General features: G+C 38.4%; 1 protein-coding gene across 1 annotated transcript in view; it reads right to left on the bottom strand.

Moving 5' to 3' along the window:
• The window catches only part of DNAH8 (dynein axonemal heavy chain 8), a 318,214-nt gene that overhangs the window by 133,404 nt on the left and 157,618 nt on the right, over positions 1-27,192 (bottom strand). The window contains exons 46-58 of the mRNA XM_024766073.1: positions 24,504-24,590; positions 24,306-24,413; positions 22,980-23,114; positions 21,191-21,352; positions 18,962-19,208; positions 18,591-18,832; positions 18,363-18,503; positions 16,793-17,030; positions 12,818-12,960; positions 11,764-11,898; positions 10,819-10,941; positions 6,124-6,337; positions 1,368-1,477 (exon numbers count right to left, since the gene is read on the bottom strand). Coding sequence (XP_024621841.1) covers positions 1,368-1,477; positions 6,124-6,337; positions 10,819-10,941; positions 11,764-11,898; positions 12,818-12,960; positions 16,793-17,030; positions 18,363-18,503; positions 18,591-18,832; positions 18,962-19,208; positions 21,191-21,352; positions 22,980-23,114; positions 24,306-24,413; positions 24,504-24,590 — 2,085 coding nt within the window. The remainder of the gene's footprint in view (positions 1-1,367; positions 1,478-6,123; positions 6,338-10,818; positions 10,942-11,763; positions 11,899-12,817; positions 12,961-16,792; positions 17,031-18,362; positions 18,504-18,590; positions 18,833-18,961; positions 19,209-21,190; positions 21,353-22,979; positions 23,115-24,305; positions 24,414-24,503; positions 24,591-27,192) is intronic.

Raw genomic sequence — 27,192 nt, 5'->3', positions numbered from 1 at the left:
CCCCAAAAAAAAAAAAAAAAAAAAAAAAAAGAAAGAAACAAGTCTGGAGCCGGGCAAAGAGGCCTGGGATGGAAGTGCTGACTTTGAACTCATCAGCACAGAGATGGTGTTTAAAGCCATGAAGCTGGATGAGGCTACCTGAGTACGAATGGAGGTAGAGATGAGGTCCCAACATGGAGATCAAGTGCACTCCAGTATTTAGAGGAGGTAGCCAGTGAGGTAGGAAGAAAACCAAGAGCAAGAGGCCCTTCTGAAGACAAGTGAAGAAGTGTTTAGAAGGATCATTTACGTCAAACGCTGCTAAAGCGTCAAGTCAGAGGAAGAAGAAACCAACCCTTGAATCTGGCAAGACTGAGGAATTTGGTGACCTTGATGAGAGCAGTGGAAATGAAAACTTGTACAAAACGGGTTAAAGAGGTAAAGAAATGTGAGGAAGTGAGGCTGATAAACATTCATAAAACAAAAGAAGCTTTCATGGAAAGATACCAGGAAGGCCAAAGCTTTCCAGAAAAATATGAATATGGGCACATTAAATTGAAAAATAGCCCCACTGGAAAATAGATGGACCTTACCACAGAAAATTATCTCAGACACTCAGACCTTCTGAAACTCCATGCTGGAGCTTCCCCAGGACATAAGCTTCTGCCCAGATGGTGTGTAAGTGGCCAAATGAATGTATAGTGAACTATGACAATTAATCCTCATCTCCTTCACCAATTTTTTTAAGCAAATATATCGATCTTGTTGTGTTTTTTTTCAAATCTCAGACCTACCCTTAATTGCTTTTTCATGAGTCTGCCTTCAGACATCTGGTGACAGCCTCAAGGCTTGTTGAGTTTTACTTAGGGCATTGACCTCTGTATTAAAATCTAGACTATTTTGTTGAGTACATTCCATCCATTTACTAATTCATGCTCCACCTCAGAGAAATCCACAAGTTGGACTTTAAGTCTTGGTTCGCTAAGAATATCTGGAAATCCATGTATTCCCTCAGTCAGTGAACATCTGAGTATCTGACACAGTTCGGCTGTTGGCAGCAGGTAGGGAAGACAGACATACAAAGAGTTACAAATCAGAGTAACAAGTGGAAAAGCAGTGTTCTCATTTCAGCAAAACTCTACTTTATCCTGGATGCCGTGTCTGGTTTACAGTAATATCTCACATATATGGAAAGCATCATTCAGTCAGAATATCTGCTCCCTGGAAGGAAAAGGTGTCATAAATCTACTTCAGCACCTAATTTGTCTTTTCCAGAAAAACACTACTACCCATGATGTGATGATAACTTCATGAGCCATGAGGTGAGAACTAGGCTGAATAATTGTTGACATTTTTTTTCTGATTATTGACAACAGATGATTCTGTACCTTAGTCCACTGCCACAGCACTCTGCTCGCTGAAACCAAATTCACAATCATCTCACATATTTCGGGTTTGAACTTTCTGCAAGGATCAAAATACCCACAGCCAATAACTCCTGAAAAATAAACAAGATTGAAGGTATGAGCTTACTATAAGATCACAAGGTACATGTTTATCCCAGTGAATAAATCATTACAAGATGACTAAGCTAGGTGATGTGAAGAATTTCTCTCAAGGAATCAGCTAAGACTGGCAGTCAGCAGTGGGGCTAGCAAAGCTTAGTATGCAGCGATAAGCATTTTATATGTATTAACTCCTTTAATCCTCCCAACATCCTATAAGAAAGAATCTGAGGTAGATATTATTATTCTTCCCGTTTTCTTATTTATATTTTTATTGAAGTATAGTCGACATATAATATTTTGGTGTTTTCAGGTGTACAACACAGTGATTCAAATTTAAAACATCACACTGGTCAGAATGGCTATCATCAAAAAGTCTACAAATAATAAATGCTGGAGAGGGTGTGGAGGAAAAGGAACCCTCCTACACTGTCGGTGGGAATGTAAATTGGTGCAGCCACTGTAGTGAACAGTACAGAGGTTCCTTAAAAAACTGAAAATAGATTTACCATATGATCCATCAATCCCACTCCTGTGCATTTATCCAGGGAAAACCACAATTCAAAAAGATACATGCACCCCAATGTTCATAGCAGCACTATTTATAATAGCCAAGACATGGAAGCAAACTAAGTGTCTACTGACAGATGAATGGACAAAGAAGATGTGGTACGTATATACAATGGAATATTACTCAGCCATCAAAAAGAATGAAATAATGCCATTTGCAGCAACATGGATGGAACTAGAGATCACCATACTAAGTGAAGTAAGCCAGGCAAAGACAAATAGCATATGATATTGCTTATATGGGAATCTAAAAAACATGATACAAATGAACTTATGTACAAAACAGAAATAGAGCCACAGAAACAGAAAACAAACTTAAGGTTACCAGGGGGGAAATGGTGGGGAGGGATAAATTGGGAGACTTGTATTGACATATACACACTATTATATATAAAATAGATAACTAATAAGGACCTACTGTATAGCATAGGGAACTATACCCAACATTTTGTAATAACCTAAAAAGGAAAAGAAACAGAAAAAAATAGCTATATATGTATGTATAACTGAAGCACTTTGCTGTACACCTGAAACTAACACAACATTGCAAATCAACTATACCTCAATTAGAGAAATGATCACCACAGTAAGTCTAGTAGCCATTTGTCACTATACAAAATTATTACTATATTATTGACTATATTCCTAATTCTGTATATTATATCCCTATGACTTATTTATTTTATAATTGGAAGTTTATACCTCTGAATCCCCTTCACCTATTTCACTCAATTTTCCCATTCTCCTCCCCTCTGGCAACCACCAGTTTTTTCTCTGTATCTATGAGTCTGTGTCTGTTTTGTTTTGTTTGTTCATTTGTTTTGTTTTCCAGATTCCATGTATAAGTGAGACCCCAGGTATTTGTCTTTCTGTCTGACATGACTTGCCATGTGTGACAACACAGATGGACCTAGAGGTTATTATTATTCCCATTTTAATATGAGTTTAGTAACTTGCCCAAGGTCACCCACCTTGTGTGTGGGTGAATCTGAGGTTTGAACCCAGGAAACCTGGCTGTGGAACCTGTAAAACAGCCCTCAGTCTGAAGAGTAGAAGAGCTGGAGAAGAACTTAGAGACTACTTCCTCATCTTACAGATAAGGACACCAGGCACAGACAAGTAAAGCAAACTGTTCAAGTTCACACAGATTGGTTGTTGACAAAAGTGAAATCAGGACCCCCATATCTCCTGACCTGCAGTCAGCCAACACACTGGCCTGGGTGGTGACGTAATGGTTCCTAGGAAACACCCAACACAGTGACAATCTGACATAATCACCCTCAGGAACTACGGTGTTATAGACTGTTCCTGAAGTCCCAAAATGTGTTTGGTGTTAGACTGCAAAAACAGATTTAACTCTATTTCGTCCCTGTGAGACTCTATGTTGAGCAGTATGTTCAGTTCTGAGCATGGTATTTTCAGAGGAAAATGAATACGAATATCTGCTCAGAGACGCATAGCAGGTTTATGAAGGGTGGGTCAGCTAAAGAAACTGGGCTTCATTCACATAGACCAAAGAAGAGCAGCCTTGAGGGAACGTGAAATTATCCAAAGTCATGGTTGGTTGTGCTAGATGCCTGTAAGGCCTTTTTGCTTCCTGAAATCCTATGATTCTAGACCTCCAGCTTCCTGTGGCACAAATGTGTTATATATGAAGCATGGGATGTGGAATCAGAAAACAGAATCAGCATCACACGTTTGCCATGCACTAGCTATATGGCCTTAATTGGGCAGTTATCTTACTTCTCTGAGCCTCGGTTTCTGGTTTGTTTCCATATCTCATTTTCAATATTAATCATATCAAAGAGTGTATAAAAGTTTAACAAATAATCAAACACTCACGTACAGCCACTAGACTGAGGAATACAAGATTGTCTGAGTACATTAGAAGCCTCTTTTGTCCAATCCCTCCTCCCTCCAGAGGTAGACAGGGCGCTGACTTGGGTGAGAATCAGTAACTCGCTTTTCCAAAAAAAAGCTTTGGCACTTACGTTCTTGAACTTTAACCTTTTCCTTTTAACTTTAGTTTTTGAAATTTAATTTAATGGAATCATGTTATATGCTCCTCTGTGATGCTTTTTTTCTCTTAACATTGTATTTCTGGGCTTCATCCACGTTGAAGCATGTAGCTGTGTTCGTTCACATTCACTGCTCTAGAGCACTACACGGTACGCCCACGCCACAATGTATTTATCCGACTTTACTGTCAATACATAATTGGGTTACTTCAAGGTTTTTGCTGTCAGGAACACTGTTCTATGAACATTCTTGTGTAAGTCTTTTGGTGCACATGTGAAAAATCAACTACAGACGGGTTAAGGACTCAAATACGAAAGGCAAAACTATATAACGTTTGGAAGGAAACATAGGCAAATACCTGTATGACCTCTGGATAGGAAGGGACTTCTTAAATGAGACTCATAAAGCACAACCATAAAGGAAAAAAATGGTGAACTGGTATATACTTGGAAGTGGAGTGGCGGTGGGTGTGCACATGTTCTACTACCAGTAATAATGTCCAGTCATTATGAAGGGCTCGTAGCAATTTATTCTCCCACCAGCAGGGCAGAGAGTCTCAGTTGCTTTACATTTTCACCAATGCCTGATTTTTTTGTCAGAATTTTTCATTTTTGCAAATCTAGTGGTTATAAAATGGTTTTTTTCCTGGTGTTTTAAATTTCCATATTCCTGAATTCTAATGTTTATCATCTTTACCTTTGTTTATTAGCCATATGGTTTCCTCTTCTTAAAGTGCCTGGCTTTTGGTCCATGTTTATATTAGGATGTTTGCTTTTTACCTGATTGATTCTTTGGATTTCTTAAAGTATTCAGATTACTGAGTTTTTTGCTTTGTTACATGTGTTGAAATTTTTTTCTTCCACTTTGCAACTTGTCTTTTTTCTACTCTTTTAATGTTGCTTTTTAAAAATATATTTATTTTATTTATTTTTGTCTGCATTGGGTCCTCATTGCTGTGCGCAGGCCTTCTCTAGTTGTGGCGAGTGGGGGCCACACTTCGCCATGGTGTGCGGGCCTCTCATCACAGTGGCCTCTCTTGTTGCGGAGCACAGGCTCCAGGCACGCAGGCCTCAGCAGTCATGGCATGTGGGCTCGGTAGTTGTGGCTTGCAGGCTCTAGAGCGCAGGCTCAGTAGTTGTGGCACACGGGCTTAGTTGCTCTGCAGCATGTGGGATCTTCCCGGACCAGGGCTCAAACCCATGTCCCCTGCATTGGCAGGTGGATTCCCCAACCACTGCACCAGCAGGGAAGCCCTAATGTTGCTTTTTAACTGAACAAAAGCTCTTAACTTTAATCTAGTCAAATTTATCATTTTCTTCCTTTACAGTCTATGCTTTCTGAGTCTCATTTGAGAGGTTCTTTCCTACCCAGAGATCATTCTGATATTTTCCCATATTTTCTTCCACTGCTTTACAGCTTTGCCTTCCATATTTAAATCTTTAATCCTTCTGTATTGATTTTATGCTTGGTGTGAGGTAGGGGTCCAGTTTCAATTACTTTCACATAAGAATTACTAAATATCCCGGTACCATTTCTTGGAAGTCTGCCTTTCTCTTCTGATCTACAGTACTTGCTATGTCAAATAATTAATGATCACATATGCATGGGTCAGTTTCTCTTATATGTCTTCATGTACATAATTTTAATGGAATGGTTTATGTGAGCCTAAATTTGGTGTCAAAATATCATTTTCATTAACATAGCAAAGTGCTACATTTGACTTAGTATATTATGTTGTTAACCTCTGATCAATGGGCTATCATTCATTAGCCCAAATTTCTCTGATTAATCGTGCCAAGAAAACCACAACACAAAGGTTTACTTACCTCTAAAGCCAACCTTCAACAAGGCTATTTCTAAATATCCCTGAGTCTTACAATAGGCTATAAACATGAGTCTGCTTAGTATTTAGTCCCTGGTATTTAGCTCTCCATTTCGGATATTTAATCCCTACTTCTGACAGGGCCTTTTTATCTCTTAAATAAGGTTTTGCATGATTTATGTCCATTATGTAACGCAATAAAAAATTAAACACCAAGAACAGTCATACCAAAAATTTTGTCTATTGAAGCATTTGAAGGCAATGTGCAATTAAACACCGTAAACTGTCTTTTCAAACGTTGAGGAATATCATTTCGACCGCCTCCAGGGTGAATCATTGCCGCTATGAGCTGTACGTCAACAATAGTAGTGAAATCTCCAGGCTTATCCAAGCTGTACATTCCTTCCATTTCCATCATTTGTCGCACAATCTCGTTAGTTATCTGGAATTTTATATAGTAACATTTTAGTAACACATCACTATCATTTCCTCCAAAGCTCCTATAAAATAGTACAGATGAGATCAGAAGAAAACGCTCAACTTTTATCAATGAAGTGTTTGTGAATGTTGCCTTCGAGGCAATTTGACTTAAATGGTACCACCCATAAACCCTAAACTGTAAGTTGAAGATGTCTGGTGCAAATCCAATGCGCTCTTTACCACGCTGATAAATCTAGATAGGAGAGTTACAGAATATTTGGTACAATTACAGGAGTTCTCAGAGTTACAAGTTTTACTATAGTTTTATATCTTTCACACTCCACATTCAACTGTTTAAAATACCTTAAATCAGAAAATGGGATAGTTTTACTCCTGAATGTTTTGGTATTGGATTTTACATCCTTATCTTTCTTCTCTGTAGCCTCTACCACTGCTAACATTCCCTCCATATTGAAATTTTTTCCTCTCTTGGTTTTAGAGACTCAGTTCTTTCCAGGCTCATCTGGAGACCTTGGATCACTTCCCAAGCCATTCTTTCTCCATTCATCCCTCAAATGTAACTCTTCTATAGGGTTCCATCCTCGGCTCTTTTCTATTTCAGGGGATGCCATCTCAACCCTAAATCCTAAAGAATCTCAACTCTGTAACTCTAGCTTCAGATTCTCTTCTAAACTCCACACCTGTATATCCAAATTCCTACTGGGCATCTTTGAGTGGAAGACACACAAGCCCCTGTAATATGACACTCTTTCAGTCAAGAAGCATTTAATCAATCACTACTCTGTGTCTGGCTCTGTTGTAACATAGGCAAAAATCCCTGTCTTCATGGAGCATACGTTCCTGTGATGGGAGACAAAAGGTACACGTGCATGCCTGTATGTACGTATGTGTGTAAATAAAATGGTATAAGTCCTTTGGAGAAAATAAAGCAGAGAAAGGAAAGTCATTGCAGGTGCAATGACTAAGTGGTAGTTGACTTCTCAACAGCAACAAGGAAAGCAGAAGATAGGAATCATATATTTAAAGTGATGAAAGAAAATAACTGCCAACCTACATTTTTCTATCCAGCAACGTCTTTCAAATAAAGAGGATGAAATAAAGACTTCTGCAGACCAAACAAACAAACAAAAAAACTAAGTTTGTCACTAAAAGATTTTCTCCTAAGGAAGTTCTAAGAATGAATAAAGAGTAAAAAAAGTGGTAAATAAGTGTGTAATGCAAACAAAGAATGAATATATAAAAGAGTAAAAAATAATGCCTCATGGGAGTTCACTTTAAAAATAGATATAGATGACCAAAAAGCACATGAAAAGATGCTCAACATCACTGATTATTCGAGAAATGCAAATCAAAACTACAATGAGGTATCACCTCACACTGGTCAGAATGGCCATCCTCAAAAAAAATCTCCAAACAATAAATGCTGGAGAGGGTGTGGAGAAAAGGAGAACCCTCCTACACTGTTGGTGGGAATGTAAATTGGTACAGCCACTATGGAGAACAGTATGGAGGTTCCTTAAAAAACTAAAAATAGAGCTATTGTATGATCCTGCAACCCCACTCCTGGGCATATATCTGAAGAAAACCATAATTTGAAAAGACACATGCACCCCAGTGTTTACTGCAGCACTATTTACAATAGCCAGGACATGGAAGCAACCTAAATGCCCATCAGCAGAGGAATGGATAAAGAAGAATGTGGTTACATATATACAATGGAATATTACTCAGCCATAAAAGAGAACAAAATGATGCCATTTGCAGTAACACAGATGGACCGACAGGTGTCATACTAGGTGAAGTAAGTCAGACAGCGTAAGACAAATATCATGATATCGTTTATATGCAGAATCTAAAAAAATGATACAAATGAACTTATTTACAAAACAGAAATAGAGTCACAGACGTAGAAGGCAAACTTATGGTTACCAGAGGGGAAATGGGGGGAGGGATAAATTGGGAGACTGGGATTGACATATACATACTACTATATATAAAATAGATAACTAATAAGGACCTACTGTATAGCACAAGGAACTCTACTCAATACTCTGTAATGACCTCTGTGGGATAAGAATGTAAAAAAGAGTGGATATATGTATATGTATAACTGATTCACTTTGCTGTACACCTGAAACTAACACAACATTGTAAATCAACTATAGTCCAATAAAAATTTTTTAAAAATAAACTGGCATAACACAATATAAAGGTGAATGATATAATTTATGCTAATAAAAAATAAAAATAGAGGCATAGACTTAAAATACAAGTCAACAATAAAATTATAAATCAGGAGAAAGATAAAGGAAATTAAAGTGTTCAAAGGTCACTGGATATACAAAATGGGAACGTAGTGTTAGATTATCTTTCTTTTTGACTACGTATGTAGGATGTACTGTCTCGGGTAACCACTAGAACACAGAAATTGACTGCAGTAAATGGATCATAAGAAAAGGAAAAAGGAACAAAAAAAATCAGTGTCCTCAGTGGAATAGGAAGAAGGCTGTAGCACTTCATGCTCAGCTGAGGGCAAGGAAATGAAGGTGTCCAAGGTCTGAGAAAAAGACGGTATGAAAGGAACCTGAATGTAAATGTAGGATAGGAATAGACAGGATAAAGATATATAACACAAAACACGCAGTATAATTGCTGGGTAGTATTATGAGCTCAGCTGAGGTCCATAATCATGATTTTAAAGTGATTTTAAGCAGTATTGTGTGTTTTTCTCCAGCCAAGTTTGGCTGCATAGGTGCAGGTGGCTGGTGAGCAAAGAGGCTTAACAAGGATTTAACGTGGTTAAGGCTTTCACAAATGAGTAGAGGGTGCATGCTACCGTGATTATAATAATGGATTATGGAATTTTAGCTGGAAAGGAAGGAAGTGAGGAAATGAGAAGAAATGAAGGAGAATTTAATGATGGTAGGAACAATGGCTGGTAGCTCCATCTGTAGTCTGGGTAGTAGAGGGAATGAGCTACAGAATGTGGACATGGTGATCAGAGAATAAAACGCTTGAAATTGAGATAATGAACAGGTCACAGTTACTGATAATGACAAGGTGTAGGGTACGACTGCATGAATGAGTAATTTCAGACGGAGTGGAAGACATGATCATTGGAGGAGTTGAGGTCAAGGAACTAAGAGGTCAAGATCATGTACGTAGACATTTTTTGGCATCACTGAGAATTATGACAAGCAGGAATGGCTGCATAATCTGTGAGGCTCAGGACAAAATGAAAATTCAAGTGTCTTTCTTCAAAAATCATTATTAGAAATTTCAAGACAGTGACAGCAGAGCATTAAACCACGTGCAAGCTCCTCTGAAGTGCGAATCCCTCTGCAACGACACACTGTGCACACCATGAAGCTGGCCCCGGAGAATGGGACAGCCCTGGAGAGAGTAACAATCATCTGGGGACTGAAATCTTCGGGGAGGGATGGGTGTGACCCAACGGTCCAAGATGACTGCAACAACATGTGGGTGTGAGGTCAGAGTGATAGGTTTTCAGGGAAGAGGGCAATGAGAACGGAGAAGGACATCTCCCTCACCTGCAGTTGAGAAGTCTGCAGGGAAATCAGCATCCTGGGTTTCCATTAGAGCAAGAAGGTGAGGGAAAAGCTCAGAGAAGAAGCTGAATTTACAGGGGATTTTGTGGATGAACCATGGCTGCCAAGGGCACACAGAAAGTTTTCAGGAGTGGGGAAAGTAGGAGATGGGGCCAGACAAGGGCCAAGCAGGACTGATGGGGTTTAGTGTCAGGATGAGCACGGACAGACCTGGGAGTCCTGACATCCTGGTGATGGCTGAGGTGAACCAGGAAAAAGGGTGGAAGGGATGTGACGGGTCCTGGTGGGCTCTAGATTGATGGTGTTGATGAGGCAGTAGACGGTGGTGGGAGGACGTGTTGGGGATCCCACCAGGAACAGGCAGAACCCTGGCAGCAACTGTGAGGTCCTCTAAGGGGAGTGAGTCTGGGGATGACAGACGATCACAAGTAGGACAGTGGTGCATGGCAGAGTTTTGGATTTTTTTAAAAATTGTTTTCTGGGAACTCCCTGGTGGTCCAGTGGTTAGGACTCTGTGCTTCTACTGCAGGGGCACGGGTTCAATCCCTGGTGAGGAAGCTAAGATCCCGCATACTGTGCGGCGCAGCCAAAAAAAAAAAAAAAGTGTTTTCTAAACATCAGGTACTCCTGGGAGAGAGTATATAGAGTGGGAAATAAGAGAACAAAGATAAAACCCTGGGGAAAGGAAGAAGAAAGCCAGAAAGCACATTGAAATCAAGCAGCCAGAGAGGCAGAGGGAGTGTTGGGGGGAAGCATATAGGGATTTCAAGAAGGAAGAATGTCATCTATAACCAAGAAGCCAAAAAAGACTGAGAATTGTTACTAGGCTTAATAAAGTGACAGTTATTGATCTTTTCATATGTCACTAAGAATACCGATTAAATATCATTTACATGAGATATTTTAGTCCTACCTGATCTCCCCATTCATTAATCATGGGCATATTAATATCATCAATAAATATAGTCATTTTTCTGCCTCCAGGCGGCCCATATGTGCTTCCCATCCTCTTATCCACATAGCTTTCAATTGTTCTCTAGAGAAAAGGAAATAGTCTGTCTTATGCATTACATTTCAATCCATTTCTAAAAATGATGAACATGCTTTTCAGAGTAGAATATAATTGACTTATTTATTTAATATATGTAAATATTGTTATTAAAATAAATATTGCAAACTTTAAAAAATAAGTTGTTGGAATATTAATCATTAATTTATATTAAAAGACATTCCAATGTTCAGCTTCAGCTTCAATATTAGGCCAAAACATGCTATTTGGATTTGGCCTCAGGGTCAGCCTTAGGAAGGTTAAACAGCTGAATGCCAACTTAAACACCAATTCTTTTGAGATATATATATATATATATATATATATAGAGAGAGAGAGAGAGAGAGAGAGAGAGAGAGAGATACAGTCAGCCCTTCATATCCACAGCTTCCACATCCTTGGATTCAACCAACTTCCATCAAAAGTATTTGGAAAAAAATATTCCAGCAAGTTCCAAAAAGCAAAACCTGAATTTGCCTCACACTGGAAACTATTTACTTAGCACTTATATTGCATTTACAACTATTTACATAGAATTTACATTGTACTAGGTATTGTAAGTAATCTAGAGATTATTTTGGAGTATATGGAAGGATGTGCACAGGTTATATGCAGACACTACCCATTTTATGTAAGGGACTAGAGCATCCACAGATTTTGATACCAGCAGAGATCCCGGCACTAATCCCCCATGGATACTGAGGGACAACTATATATATATATCAATGTTTTATTTGCATACAGATTTTATTGTATCAATCACTTAATATATTTAATATGATAATGACTGCAGCAAGTGATGAGTTTTACCTGAAACATCATTGGTTCTGTGGCAGATGAAAAGTTCAGACTTTTAGATAACTGTATTTCGGGGTCATATTTTTTCAAATAGGCCTTAATCATTACAGTTTTTGCAGTTCCCTGCTCCCCCGTGAGTAAAACAGCCTGCAATCGTAGGATAATCATGTTGAAAGGTGTTATAAGATGTTTAGTTTTAAATATATTAAGGTTCTAGTAGCCATTCTTTCATTCTATAAACGAATACAACTAATTTTTGATTACTTTTAAGGATTAGACCTACATCAAAATAAATCCTAGTGGAATTAAAGATTTAAATGTAAAATATATGCTATAAAAGTGCTGGAAGAAAGTGTGGGTGAGCAGTCTCGTAACCACTGGAAGGACTTTGTAAGCAGATACCCACTTTCCTTAGCACGCTGGAAGTCAGCATTTCAGGGAAGATTGAGTTGGAGTGAATCTTGGGACCTGGAGTTCATTTGCCAAATAGGTTTCCCTGAAATGACACCACCTCTGGCCCCTTGTACTTTAATTTTTCCACCAATAGGTGTAAAAAGGGATGTGTTTCTTACATGGTTTGCAATAATCTAAGAAACTGAAAACTAAAATATTGCCTGCCATATCAGTAAATGAGGATGTTGCAGCCATCAAGCCACTGCATTACAGCCACCCAGACGGCGCACCCTGAGGAGACCCAGGAAGAGAAAACACGGGATACTGGCCCCAGATAGCTGAGGTGTGTACCAAAGGGATGATTTCAGTGAGCCCAGACTCTTGTATCTTCCCATACCCAGAAAAGCACTAAATTCCTTAACTTGAGATATCTGGGGTTTTTTTCATTAACGGTAATTCTTTGGTGCTCCAACTACCTGGTCTTCTGTTGCAAAAACTTCTGTATATTCTGGCTTCCCCCCACCCGCCTTGCCTCTTTGGAACATTTTTCTCAGTGCTATCTGAGATGCTGTGTCCCAGGCTTGAAGTCCTAAGAATGTCCACCAAATAAAACATAACTCTCAACTTTTAGGTTGTGCATTTTTTTTTCAGTCGACAAAACTATCAAACTTACTTTATGCTGTTTTGCAATGGTGTCTACCAAAAAATTTGTTCTAACATTGTCAACATTTGGAACCAAAATTGATGAATATTCCGGAACACGGTCAGTTGGATAATAATATGGCTGAAGTTTCTTACTCCAATGCTCCCAATCACCTATACAATAATTAAAGCTGATCTTAATAAAACTGCATTCTTCAGAAGTTATCTCAATACAAAACACAAGTGCTATAAACAATTAACAGAAATACATAAACATTTAAAACATTTTTGTAAAACACGTTAACATATCTGCTTATCTAATGTATGTGGCATTTGATAATTTAAATTTGTTTTTGCCTCTTTACAAAGTCAGCTTTAAATTGCTAATTATTTATCTAGAGAGATCTTGGTCTGAGATGGAATTACAACCAATGACATGTTTAGTATCTAGTAGGAAAATCACATTAACTAAAAGGATGGGAAAGACCAAAAAAGGGATTGTAGATTACTGGACATAGGATGTTTGCCATGAGAAATGGGAAAAAATAAACCTGGCCCTAAAACTAGTGTTAACAGAGTGCCCAGATTCCTGACTTATAGTCACTGCTAATTTACTGACTGATATTATTGTTATAACAATTATTGTAAGTGCATTTCATCAATTCTAAGAAAAATATTTTATTTACATTTTATCATCTCTGGAACGCTCCTTTCAATCTATTATGTCGGAATCGCTGCTGGCTATGCAAACTTGATGAGAATTTTTTTTTAATTTTGCCATTTAAATTGAATGACTTGCATCGTTGGTATTGCATTCTTGAATTTAACTGCCATTTTAAAGATCTTCCAAAAGATACCATGATTCAGAATTGTACAAAAAAGTTACTGTGTATGCAGAATGCATGGAAAGAGAGCAGAGGAGCACACATTTGATAGTAGCAAAGCAAACATTCATCACTGGGGGAATAACCTCAATTTCAACTTTCCTTGCAAATTACAGAGTTCTAGGGTTAAGTGCATGTTTAACTTCTAAGAAACTGCCGAAGTGTTTTTCAAAGTGGCTGTATATTGTGTACCGTTGTGTAGTTAGCAGAGTGGATATACTATTGGATGTGAGAGCTCCACTTGTTCCACATTCTCTCCAATATTTGGTATTAGTAACCTTTTAATTTTAGCCATTAAATTAATTAGAATTTAGTCATTCTAGTGTCTGTGTAATGATTTTGCATTTCCCTGATGACCAATCATGTTGAATATCTTTTCATGTGCTTTTTTCACCATTCATAAATCTTCTTTGGTGTAGCATCTATTTAAAATTATTGCCTATTTAAGAAATTTGGATTGGCTGGCCGCTTGTTATTATTGAATTGCAAGAGTTCTTTATGTACTCTGGATAAAATTCTTTTATCAGATACATATTTTTCAAACATTTCTTCCCATTCTGTGGCTGGAATGGGAATTTTATTTTCATAGTGACTTTCAAATAGATTTTAATGAAATCAGGATGTATGAGTGCTCCAACTTTGTTTTTTAAAAATTGATTTGGGGGCTTCCCTGGTGGCGCAGTGGTTGAGAGTCCGCCTGCCGATGCAGGGCACACAGGTTCGCGCCCCGGTCCAGGAAGATCCCATATGCCGCGGAGCGGCTGTGCCCGTGAGCCATGGTAAAAAAAAAAAAAAAAAAAAAAAAATTGATTTGGTTATTCTAAATCCTTTGCATTTCCATAAAATTTTATAATTCAGTTATAAATTTCAACCAAAAAAAGTCTATTGGAATTCTCACTATGATTGCACAGAATCTGTAGATCAATTTGGAGAGAAATAACATCTTAACAATACTGAGTTTTCTGATTTGTAAATGTGATTTAGCTTTCCATTTATTTCTCTCAGCAATTTTGTGGTTTTCAGTATACAGATCTTACACATATTTTGTTAAATTTATCCCTATATATTTCATTTTTTGAATGCTATTTTAAATGGTATATTAAAATTTCAATTTCCAATTTGTTGTGAGCATGTAGAAATACAAATTATTATTATACATTGTTCTTTCATTCTGTGACCTTGATAAACTCATTTACTAGTTCTAATTTTTTAGAGGATGGTTATATTATCTGCAAATAAAGAGAGATTTACGTGTTCTTTTCCAATCTATAGGTATTTCATTTGTTTGTTCATGTTTATTTATTTACTGTCTTATTGCACTGGCTAGAACCTGTAGTACAACGTCTAATAGAAGTGGTGAGAAAAGAATATTCTTGTCTTGGTTCCTGATCTTGGGAAGAAAGTATTCAGTCTTTCACCATTAAGTATAATGTTAGATTTTTTTGCAGATATTCTTTATCAGAATGATAAAGTTTCTATTCCTAGTGTACTGTTTTATCATGGAAGGATGTACAATTTCATCAAATGCTTTTTTAAAAAAATGTTTATTTATTTATTTTGGCCATGCCAGGTCTTAGTTGCGGCACGTGGGATCTTCCTTGTGGCATGCAAACTTCTTAGTTGCGACACACAGACTCTTAGTCGTGGCATGTGGACTCTTAGTTGCGACAGGCATGTGGGATCTAGTTCCCCAACCAGGGATCGAAGCTAGGCCCCCTGCATTGGGAGCACAGAGTCTTACCACTGGACCACCAGGGATGTCCCCAAGTGCTCTTTTTGCATTGATTTAGAGGACTATATAATTTGTTTGGTTTTTACTCTATTAATATGGTGAATTACATTGACTGGTTTTTAAATGTTAATCCAACCTTCCATCCCTAGAATAAATACCCACTGGAACTCAATATGTTATCCTTTTATATACTATTGAATTTCATTTGTTAAAATTGTATTAAGAAATGTGTGTCAATATGCTTGAGGGATAATGGTCTATAGTTTTCTTTTCTTGTAATGTCTTTCTCTGTTTCTGGTATCAGGACAACACTTACAAACCCTTGTAAGGTGGGATGGGAAGTGTTTCTTCCTTACATTTTCTATATTTTGGAAGAGTTTATGCAGAATGAATTGGTATTATTTCTTTCTTAAGAATTTGATGTACTTCACCAGTGAAGTCATCTGGGCCTGCAGTTTTCTCTGTGGGAAGGTTTTTAACTATAAATCAAAAATTTTTAGTAGATATAGGGATACTTAGGATATCTATTTCTTCTTGATGAGGTTTGGTCGTTTGTGTCTTTCAGAGAATTTATCCATTTCATCTACATTGTCAAATGTATAACATTGACATTGTTTCTAATATTCACTTCTTATTTTGTTTCTAATACTCACTTCTTATTTTTTAATGTCTTTAGGGTTTGTAGTAATGTTCCTTCCTTCATTCTGAATCATGGTAATTTATGTCTTCTCTTTTTTTTCCCCTGATATCTCTGGTAAGAGATTTACGAATTTTATCGATCTTTTCAAAGAACCATCTTTGGATTGGCTCTAGATTCTAAGAGAATTCATAGCTAGATTTAAGGGTGCATTTAATTGTTAGTTTCTTTTAGGGAGAGGTGAGCTGGGCCCTACCACACACAGGAGGCTAGGGGGCTGAGGTGACAGCACTGGACTTTGCCGAGTCTGCGACGTGTAAGTAGGATCCCATCTGCTTGGTTCATTCTCTGCTTATTCTGACATTTCCAACAGAGAAGTTCTAAGACTGATCTGTCATGAGCATTAATTACCATGCTTTGCAACATGAAGAATCTGTGTTCTCTATACTGCTACCCTTCCTCTTCAAGTAAGAGAAAAATAGATGCTGAAAGAAGTGTTGCTAACTTATTTATGTTAGATTTCACTGAGACCACCGCAAAAGGAGGAGAAGTCAAGAGCCTCTATAACTGTTCCCAGCCTGGCCCATATGCAAAATCCTACTGTTCCTTGCATATATGCCCTTTAAAAATGGTATTAGCAATTATGTTATTCATGATTGGTTTAATATTTCCCCACAGAAGAGTTTACAGAGTTTATCTTTTTTCCATTAAAAAAAATGTCATTTTATTTCAGGTATAAGTCACTGTGCTTACCATAATCAGTAACATAAAACTCATACATGGTTTGATTCGTGCCCTTAGGTATTTCTGGTAAGTCTAACTTGCTTTCATGATTTCGTAAAAAGGCTTCAAGCTTGTTTCTGCTTTCCAATTCCAGAAGGGCTCCTAAACTCCACATTAGAGCAAACACAAATAATTTATGAAGATGTTCGACACATGAAATGCCACCTTCTTCTTTGGAGGGAATTAAACCTTCCAGAAGATTGAGAGACTGAAAATATTTAAAATACAATAAAATAAAGGTTTGTATTTAGATATTTTAAATAAACATTTAAAAACAATAATAAATTTAAAAGGAGAGAAAGACAGAAGAAAACAAATATATCTCCAGATATTGCTTGATCAGTGTCCTACAGCTAGCAGCATTTAGAAGAAAGGCCATTGTGCTTTAGGCGGACTGCATGATCTAGCAGAAAGGATGCCAAACTGGGAATCTGGAGGTATCCCGGCTCATGCCACTAACATCTCTGAGTCTCAGTTTCCTGATCTAAAAAGCAAAAGGCCTAGACTAGATGTTCCCTAAGGTAGCTTCTGGTTCTAAAGTTTGGGTATTCCAAATTTTATAGATCAAAGATTTTATTTATTTTAACACGTTGTAAGGCTCAGCAAATTGTGCCCCAGGGGCCAGCCACCTGTTTGGCAAATAAAGTTTTACTGAAACACAGTCACACTAGTTCATTGCGTCTGGCCGCTTTTGCAACGCAACTGAAGTGCTGAGGGGCTGAGACAGAAAGTTGTGCAAAGTCTAAAACACTTATTTGCCCCTCTAATAAAAAGTGTGCCAAACCCCATATGGCATCAGAAAGAAATGTACCTACAGTAAGATATCCTTTGTCTTTCATAACAAGATTATTTCAAGATAAGATTTGCACTTAATTTGGGCCTCATATATCAGTTCTAAGCTACCCACCCTCCCTGACTGACATCCCTGACACTAGGAGAGAATCAAAGCACTAGAATGGGATAATGAGAGATCACCTATGGACTAGAATCAGGAGAGCCTCTGAAAAATCTATGCTTGGTTCTGTTTCTTCCAAAGACTAATAAGAAAAACTGAGAAGAGGGGGAAAAACATAATTCTACAAAATACTTGGAGAATTGTTCAAAGGTTTTCCCTATCTAATATGTGTAGTAAATTTGCAAAGCCAAGACTGCCACCCAAATTTTCCTGCTTGCCACCAGCTCCTTGTTGTGCTTTTCTGTAGAACTTCCAGCTTTATTTATTTAGTCTACTCTCATTTTTGGACACTCTTTCTGGGAAGGTTATGCTAAGCTTGACGATGGGAAAGATAGTTCATTCCTCTTCCCCTGACAATACCGCCCTGGGAAGTGAAACTCATGAAGAGATGGCAGTAAGAGCGCCAATAAGATCTTTAATAGGAATCAAACTTCTCAGAGGCTTCACTTCCACATCACAAAAAGATTCTGATGGACTGCGTGAATTTTCCATCTCAGATACCTCTAAACTGCAACTGAGTGGTGTGTGTGTGGGGGGGTGGAAATCTCACATCTAAGTCGTGAATGTACAAAGAAAACAACTTACTTGCACAATATAGTTGCACTCTAAGAGTTGCATTTTTGGACTGAGGCTCAGTTTCATAAATGTATATATATCCTCAAATATTTTATCATACAGACTTAGGAATACAGAAGCTTCCTGTGTAGTACGCTTCTTCAACCACGCCTGCAGCAAAGAAACAGAGTCTCTGTTTATAAGAGAGTGAGACGTGGAAATACACTGAACGCGCTTCTGTGGGTCTGTCGTCCCCACCTGCAGTATTGGCCTCCAGCTGAGAGCAGAGCTGCTGATGTAGACCATGCCCATCCTAGAAACCGTGGCCGGAGAGGCGTTCTCAATATTGTGGACTTCAAACAAAAGCTTACAATTAGGGGCCATGGGGATGCGATCTCCATTGGCCAGTGTGAGGGTTTTGTTGTCATCCAACACGGAATTTAAGTTCTCGATCCAAATGGCATCAACAGGGCCGTCTAAAACGAGGAAAATGTTTTCACCTGCCAATAATGAAAACAGAAAATCACTTTTCACCTGCAGATAATCAAAACAGAAAATTAAACCAATACTGTGTTATTGATAAACTGGCAGGGGAAAAGAATGATCACCAGAAAAGAGTTTATGTGTACCCTTTTTAGCTTTTAATGTTTTTCTCCACAGAGTAGAAAAAATCCCATCTGTCCAATCATTGGTCGCCGTGTCCAGTCTGCCAAACATCTGAGGAGCCGTAATAGCTTTTGGATTCATTCGCATTTCTCTATGAGGCCTCCCGCATTCTGTTAGTGCCTTCATCAGGATTGTTATAACGGTTGTCTTCCCAGAACCACTGGGCCCAAGAGTCATCAAACCATGGCGTACCAGAGACGTCTCATATAACTACACAATGAGATAATCCATTGAAAAATGTAACTTATGACATTCATAGAAGTTTTGTGCAGAAATTTTAAAGGCTCTAAATAGGCTTTTCATTAAAGTAACTTGTTCACTATTTAAAAGAAGAGAATATGCCCCCCCAAAAGTTTTTTTTGTCTTACTAGAGGTGGATAGCAAATGAGCGGCACGTTATAAAACGATATAAGTGATAAAGTAATGACAATGTGGAACTTTAATTACATTTTGGAAATAGTTAATTCAGGATCTAGTTTTGGGGTCTCAAACTACTGTTCCTTGTGATTTTAGTTTGCTGATGCATAAGGAGCAGTTTGTGTGGTGATATTGCCCCCCCGTGGTAGAAAGCAGCAGTACAAACCAACTCAGCCAAGACCCAAGTTACACACACACCAGGCTTCCGGTTCCCCAGAAGCACGCCTCGAGGTGGGGAGTCCTGTGCAAGTGAGTGTTCACCAGGGAAACTTTTAATGGAGTAAGGGAAGCAGGACAGAATGGGGAGAGGTCAAACAAGGTGTGATTGAGGACAAAATCCTGTAGCAGGGAGACTTAAGACTGGCCCTGCAGGGCACTTTGGAACATAAGTCACACCTCTGTGTTTGTTCCATCTGGAAGCAGGAGAGCTTGACTTTCCTACTATATCACCCACAACTCCTTAACTAAAGAAGGTTATTTTGGGAGCAGGGGAAAATAAACTCCCATGCACTGCCTGCGCTTTGTGCCTGCCAAAAAATGTGGGGTTGGTGAACCCTCCTGCAGAGAGTGGTATATATATGTGGGATTGGAATCACAGTTCTAGAAGTGGGGGAAGGGGCGCATGGATATGGTAAAAGAGATTCAAGAAGACATAGTAAGGACATGGACAGTGTCTATTACAATCTCCTGTCTATCTTTTCTTTTAATAAAAATAACAATTCAAAGGTCTCACAGCTGATCAGAGGTAAAATTTGAGTTATTCTCCTCACATTTTAGGTAGAAATGTATTACCTCTGTAATCCATAGTTTAAAAGCAGCAGAGGTACTGGCCATATTATACTCGCCAATAATGTGTTTGACATTAAATAAAAACACAATATTCTAGTGCCCCACCAAATGAGGTGACTAAGATTTCAGTACTCAATATACTGTATACATATCACATGTAAAATGACGTTTTCCCAGAAATTTAAAAAAAATGTTTAATGGTTTCCCAAACATAGATGATGAAAAACACTTTGATTTTTTTTCCCTATATATTTCCTTGTAAGATTTGGATCTGTCTCATACACTTGAACTGCTTACAATGTGGCAAGAAGAGTAAGTTAAAAAAAGAATCGCTCTTTTTCAAATGAAGTTTTTAACACTCTCCACAATTTCGGCACCTTCATTTTCCAAAAGCCCTGGAAAATACCCGCAATGCATCAGGCTCGTGGGGATTTAATGCAGCATCTCTGCTACAGCTTCTTGGCTCTGCTTGGTAAAATCACTGGTAGGTTGTCACAAGGATGAAATGTGACGGACAGAAACACACCAAGAGACACAGGCAAAGGATTGAGTTTAGGTGTGAACATGCCCACACACAAAGCAGGAGCAAAGTACCACCCCCAGATTCCTCAGGCTCCATGCCCTATGAAGGCCCCAAGCTATGGGAGATGCTGCCCGACTGGCACAAGAGCCAGCTGGGTCATTCCATCTCCCTGCGTTTTTATAACCTACTATCCCCTCCCAGCTGTTCTCGAGATTCTGGCTACCACCTAACCTAACCTCATCAGGTGCAAGTAACTTCAGTAACTGCTTGATTAGTATAAATCCACACTAACATCCCTGGGACCAACACCTCTCACTGAGGACTCTTCTTGCAATGATGTGTTTTAATTTACTTTCAACGTTTACATTCAGTAAGACTAATTTCACAAGTTCTTCTCTTCAAATGACAATCTTTAACAACACCCACTGAGCATCATACTGATAACAGATTTAAAATGTTTTACCTGCACAAGCTTGAGATTCCAGGGTGGGTGGTTAATCAAACCTTCCAGTTGAACCTGGTTGGCTACTGCAGCTTGCAGTTCCATGTAAGTATTACTATCTAGCTGTAATCCTGGAAACAGGTCATTGATTAAGCTGAGGAACAGGGGTTCATCTTCATCAATCTAAGGTGGCAGAGAACAAATTTACTCATTCAGTCAACAACGAAGCTTGTAGCAGACGCTCACAGCACTTATCACTTCATGCCCAGAGAACCATTTTATTACTCTCCTAGCCACATGTGTATGCCCTAGTACTTTCTCCCAAACACCACCACGGAGTCCACATTACCTACAGCATTGCACCCAAAGTTCCCTGGCATTCAAGGTCTTCTCCAGTCTACTGCTCCAAGGTCTGATCTCATTTCTTTATCCTATGAATGTTCTGCTTCCCACAGACAGGTATATGCACTAACCTTAAAAACATGCAAGTAATAGTTCCAATCCCATGAGAAGAGAGTATTAACACTTCACTTAAATTAGGAAAAGATCTGTAACCCTGCATGTCTGGCTCATCCAACACCGGCTGGAAAACTGCACCAAAGCAGCGTTCAGTCTCTCTTGAAAGCAGCAAGTTGGAGTAAATGGACTCCAATCCTTATTTACCACACCTTTAATACGGAGATCGCCCCATGCCCAACTGCTGACCCCCTCTGAATTTTTCCCATTCTCTGGTGGGGGAGGGTCTCCGGATACTTTCTGGAACTCTCGTCTAGAAGTTTCAGGAGTACCATTATTAATGGAGGCAGTGAGCTATACTCTGGAGGGAGCAGAGGATTTAGCATCAGAAAGTCTCGTGGACTTTTGTTCCAGCTTATCAACTGACTGTGATTATGGGTGAGTCCTACACACGTGCCTCTCCCATAAGGAAAATGGCAATAAGCACGATAGCCACCCATATCCCCCAGAGTGGCTGTAAGACTCAAACAAGACAATACCCCTGGATAGGTTCTGTAATAGTCATGAACTACACAGATGTTAGTTGTTAGTTTTGTAACTAGAATGCGAGCTCCTAAGATCCATTTCTTTCTTAACCTTGCACTCCTAGGGCATGGACATGATATGTAGCATAGAGAAGCCCCTGAATAAAAGCCACATGAACCTGTCCATCAACCAGTTTAAAACAACCTGGCTGTAATTGTGACAAGCATGAAATCGGTGAAATAATTACTATAATCTCTACAGCAAACTTTTAATGCATATTTGGAAAACAGAAATGGTGTTGGTGTTTTGGGAGAGACATAGCTAAGCTAGTCACATACAGAGAAAGCAAAAAAAAGCTTTCATGGTTCCCTATGAATCCAGATTTTCATATTTAGAATCTGTGTAACATTATGAATAATGGACTGACATTTGGGGGCTGGAGCCCACTAATGAAGCCTGTTTCATGGCACACAACTGACAAAAGGATGCATTTGCAGCCCATGTGGGTCATACAAAGCCATGGCGTTTTTTGTGGGGGAGGGGGGTTGCCTTCCTCTGAAAGCTCAGCTCAGTGGTAACTTCCCTGCAATTTTTTTTTTTTTTTTTTTCTGCGCCCACACAGCATGCGGCATCTTAGTTCCCCAACCAGGGACTGAACCTGTGCCCCCTGCAGTGGAAGCGTGGAGGCCTAACCACTGGACCGCCAGGGAAGTCCCACTTCCCTGCAGTTTTTAATGTTAACAGCTTCCTTGCACTCCTATAAGCCAACCCCCACTTGTCAGCCAGGTCGAAATCCTGAAAGAGAAATTAATTCAGAGAAGAAAGATACCAATTTAGAAAGGTTCATATCTCTTAGTCCTCTCATGACGGTGCTTAATTCACTCTCTTCTGGTCTGGCTCTTTTTTGAGATCCAAGTGTCCTCAGTACAGATAGAATATTTCTCAACCCAAAGTCATAATGAACCTAAGATGAGAAAAGAAAGAAAAAAGATTATTCAATTGAAAAATTCTAAATGTAGCCTCACTATGTATTACATATAGGTAGATATTCTGATACTTATACACTATAGTTTTGGAGTGGCTGAGTGGCAAAGTTTTATTAGCTGGATTCTCCCGCCTTTCCTTTGACTGAAAAATGATCACTCCTCTGGAAAGATCAAGCTGTGTGATACAGTGTTCACACCTTAAATATCTTTTGAGAACAATACAGTCTGAGTGGCAACCATTTAAAATGCATGACCAACAGGTTACATACTATGTGATTCCCTTTATGTAATATTCTTGAAATAACAAAATTATAGAGATGTAGAAAAGATTAGGGCTACAAGGGGCTATACGGATTTGGGAGAGAGGTGAGTGTGGCTATAAAGGGGCAGCAGGAGGGAACCTTGTGGTGATAAACAGTTGTGTATGTTGGCTGTGGTGGTGGTTACATGAATCTACACGTTTGCATAAGACTACACACACACAAACACACAGACACATGAGCGCATGAAAAATTGGTGAAGTCTTAGTAATTTCTGTTTATTGTACCAATGTCGATCTTCTGGTTTTGTTACTGTACTATAGTTATAAGATGTCAACACTTTGAGAAGCAGAGTGAAGAGTGCACAGGAACTCTTGTACACGTCTTTGCAACTTCCTGTGAATCTATAATTATTTCAAATTAAGAAAGTTTTAAAAATACGTAATTAGGGGGCTTCCCTGGTGGCGCAGTGGTTGAGAATCCGCCTGCCAATGCAGGCGACATGGGTTCGAGCCCTGGTCCGGGAAGATCCCACATGCCGCGGAGCAACTAAGCCCGTGCGCCACAACTACTGAAGCCCGCGCACCCTAGAGCCTGCGCTCCACAACAAGAGAAGCCACTGCAATGAGAAGCCCGTGCACCACAACGAAAAGTACCCCTTGCTCGCCACAACTAGAGAAAGCCGGTGCACAGCAACAAAGGCCCAATGCAGCCAAAAATAAAATAAATAAATAAATATTTTAAAAAAATAAAATAAAAATACATGATTAATAGGTCAAATTAATTATAAATATACTTTAGAAAAGAGTCAAGGAATTTTTTAACTCCCTAATTAGCATGTATCAAGGTAAAATTGCAAAGTTAAAAAACAAGTTTTCTGCTAGGAGGAAAAGAGATATACAAAGTTACCTGTTTAGTAAGTTGCTCTTCACAGAGTTTGTAAAGTACATAAAACTTTTGAGCCAAGATAACATTTTCAAGAAAACCACAGCTTGCAAGTTTAACTCGCATAATGATCTGAAAATGAATACAGTGAGATTTTTCAACTTTAGTGAAAAACAGGTAAAGAACATAAACTGTATTATGCTTTTAAATCCTGATGCATACCTGTCTATCAGGAACCATCATAGCAACAGTTCTAAATTGAATTTTTAAGTTCTCTGGTAGTTCCTGGCGCCCAGCATATCCAGGGTTCTAAAAATTAAAATTATTTAATTTTAACTGTTGATATAATTTTCATTTCATGAATACAAATACATTTCAAATCCCTATGTCAGATTCTAAGAGGGTATTGAAAAACAGTAGATTCATAAAATGTCCCTATTTTCACAAAAATGTGTACTGGACCATCCATATTTATTAATGTCACATCACTCCCTCTTACACATTTCCATTTTCGTTATACTAATAAAGTCACACACATGCACACACACACACACCACTCTGTGTAGCAAAAATTAAGTATATGTGTATCTATTTATTAAGAAAATAGAAAAGGAAATAGAAAACTGAATAAATACTGGGGTAATTATGATCTAAAATATGTTATCGAAAGAGAAGGAAAATTCATCAGTTTACTTAGGTAATTTTTATTTCATCTCTTTAATTATCCTTTGCAGTGAGAATTAGAGTTCTGTGGCTGACAAAGTACCATTTAAAAAAACAAAACAAAACATGGGGATGAAGGGAAATAAAGACAGGAATGTTGAGAAAAACATTGAAAAGGACAAAAGTAGAGGTGGAAAGGAAGCCAATAAGTAGCAAAAGTCTGAGGACAGGTCGGAACCAAAAGTCCCAAGGGAAAGGGTAGAGGGTTCAAAGGCAAGTAAGGCAAAGAGGAGGCAGTTATTTTAGGAAAGTGCATGAAGAAACCTTCAGTCCCTGAGCATTTACTGGACACTGTCAATAGGCCAGATAACTTGCTAGGTGCTGGGAATACAAACATTACTGGCTGCCTCTCAATACTCCTTTTTTTCATCCTTAGGCACAGAACCCCAGTTGCAAGCTGTGTGCATCACCACCCAGGTTTAAAACCACATTTCCCAGCCTGCCTTGCAGCTGGTGTGATTAAATTCTACACCGTGAGTCACAAAGGGACACAGTGTATGAAATATCCTTGATGTCGGTTTGAAGGCAGTTGATTCAATCAATTGGCTCCAACAGAGATGCTTCTGTAGCATCTTGGGTTATAAGGTGGCCTTGAAGATGGAAACCATGATGGTGTTGAAACACTGAAGGATCTTAAGAGAATACATCCTTAGATGTTAAGCCACTATTTTTCATGTCTCAGTTATTCACAGCCTAATGCAATTATCTAATTGATATTTCCAATACTATTCTTAATCCAAAGGGAACATTAAGATTCTTTTAAATTCTTCTGAGCCACAGCATCACACTGAATAAACTTCTTCATCTAATTTCCTGAGTTATAACTGATCACGTCAGGATTATTAATATTTACTCCCAGCTGCTTAACTGGTTGTCTGCTTACATTAAAGCTTATCAGAACATTTTCTGATTTTTCTTCCTCTAATTTATCTTTATCCACTCAGGACACTTAAAACTCAGAGTACTTGTATTATCTTGCGACTTAGAGACTTAACAGAATAGAGATCATTTAAAAGCATCAGTAAAACCAGTTCAACATTAACTTCACTTCTCCAATTTATAAACACCTCTATTTATTCATGCCTTTGGTTTTCTGTCTTTACAACATTGTATCACAAAGCTCTGCCCTCAATCACACGGTCACTGAATTTGTTACAATACTTTGGTATAGGATCTTGTTGAATTATTTTGGAAATTTTAAATCATTTCCATCATCCTTTATTAACTGTCAGAGAAAAGCCAAGTGTAGAGGTTAAGTAGTCAGGTTTTGATGTTAGACAGACAATAACATCTTTCTCTAGCTGTGTGACTTGAGCAAGTTTTTTTAATTTCCCTGAGCCTCGGGTGTCTTGGTTATAAAATATCCATCATACAAAATACTACGGGACTATACCTCACTGACCCTTCAAAGTGAGGTGTGGCCAAGTGAATTGTTTTAACCAATGGTTGTGACCTCTGTCACTTCTGGACAGAAATCCTAAGAACCAGAGCATAATTCTTCTTGTTCTCTTTTTCCTTTGCTACAACAACCAGTAACGATTGAGACAGTACCAGAGTAAGGACATGTAAAGCATCCCCTGCCCTCTCCACCCCGACACCATCAACCCGAAGTGGACATGGGGCATGAGAGAATAATAAATCCTTGAGGTTTTAAACCACTAAAATTTGGGGGATTGTTATTGTAGCTTCTTCCCCCCTGTCTGATACAATATATAAAATATTTAGCTTGTCCCCTTACACAAAATTAGTGCTCAATAAACAGTAGCTATCTTTATCTTTAACATATCACTATTTTATCTTCTGTCTGGATTATTTTTACTACTCAAAAAAAAAAAATCATATAACAGGGACTATACTCTGACTCCTGGATTGTCAGTCATTTACCCACTAATATATGCTTACTTTTATTTGAGTCTGTAACAATTAAACCAATAAATTGCATTTAAAACCTATGTTCTTCAATCCCTTTTAAAATTGCATCAAAAAGTATAAAATACTTAGGAATAAACCTGACCAAGGAGGTGAAAAGAATGAAATAATGCCGTTTGCAGCAACATGGATGGGCCTAGAGATTATCATACTAAGTGAAGTAAATCAGACAAAGAAAGACAAATATCATATGATATCACTTATATGTGGAATCTAAAATATGACACAAATGAACTTATTTACAAAACAAAAACAGACT

The sequence above is a fragment of the Neophocaena asiaeorientalis genome, unplaced genomic scaffold (assembly GCF_003031525.2).
Source record: "Neophocaena asiaeorientalis asiaeorientalis breed wild unplaced genomic scaffold, Neophocaena_asiaeorientalis_V1.1 scaffold46, whole genome shotgun sequence".
NCBI lineage: Eukaryota > Metazoa > Chordata > Mammalia > Artiodactyla > Phocoenidae > Neophocaena > Neophocaena asiaeorientalis.
The sequence above is the reverse complement of the archived record's forward strand: the minus strand, read 5'-3'. Positions and strand labels throughout refer to the sequence as shown.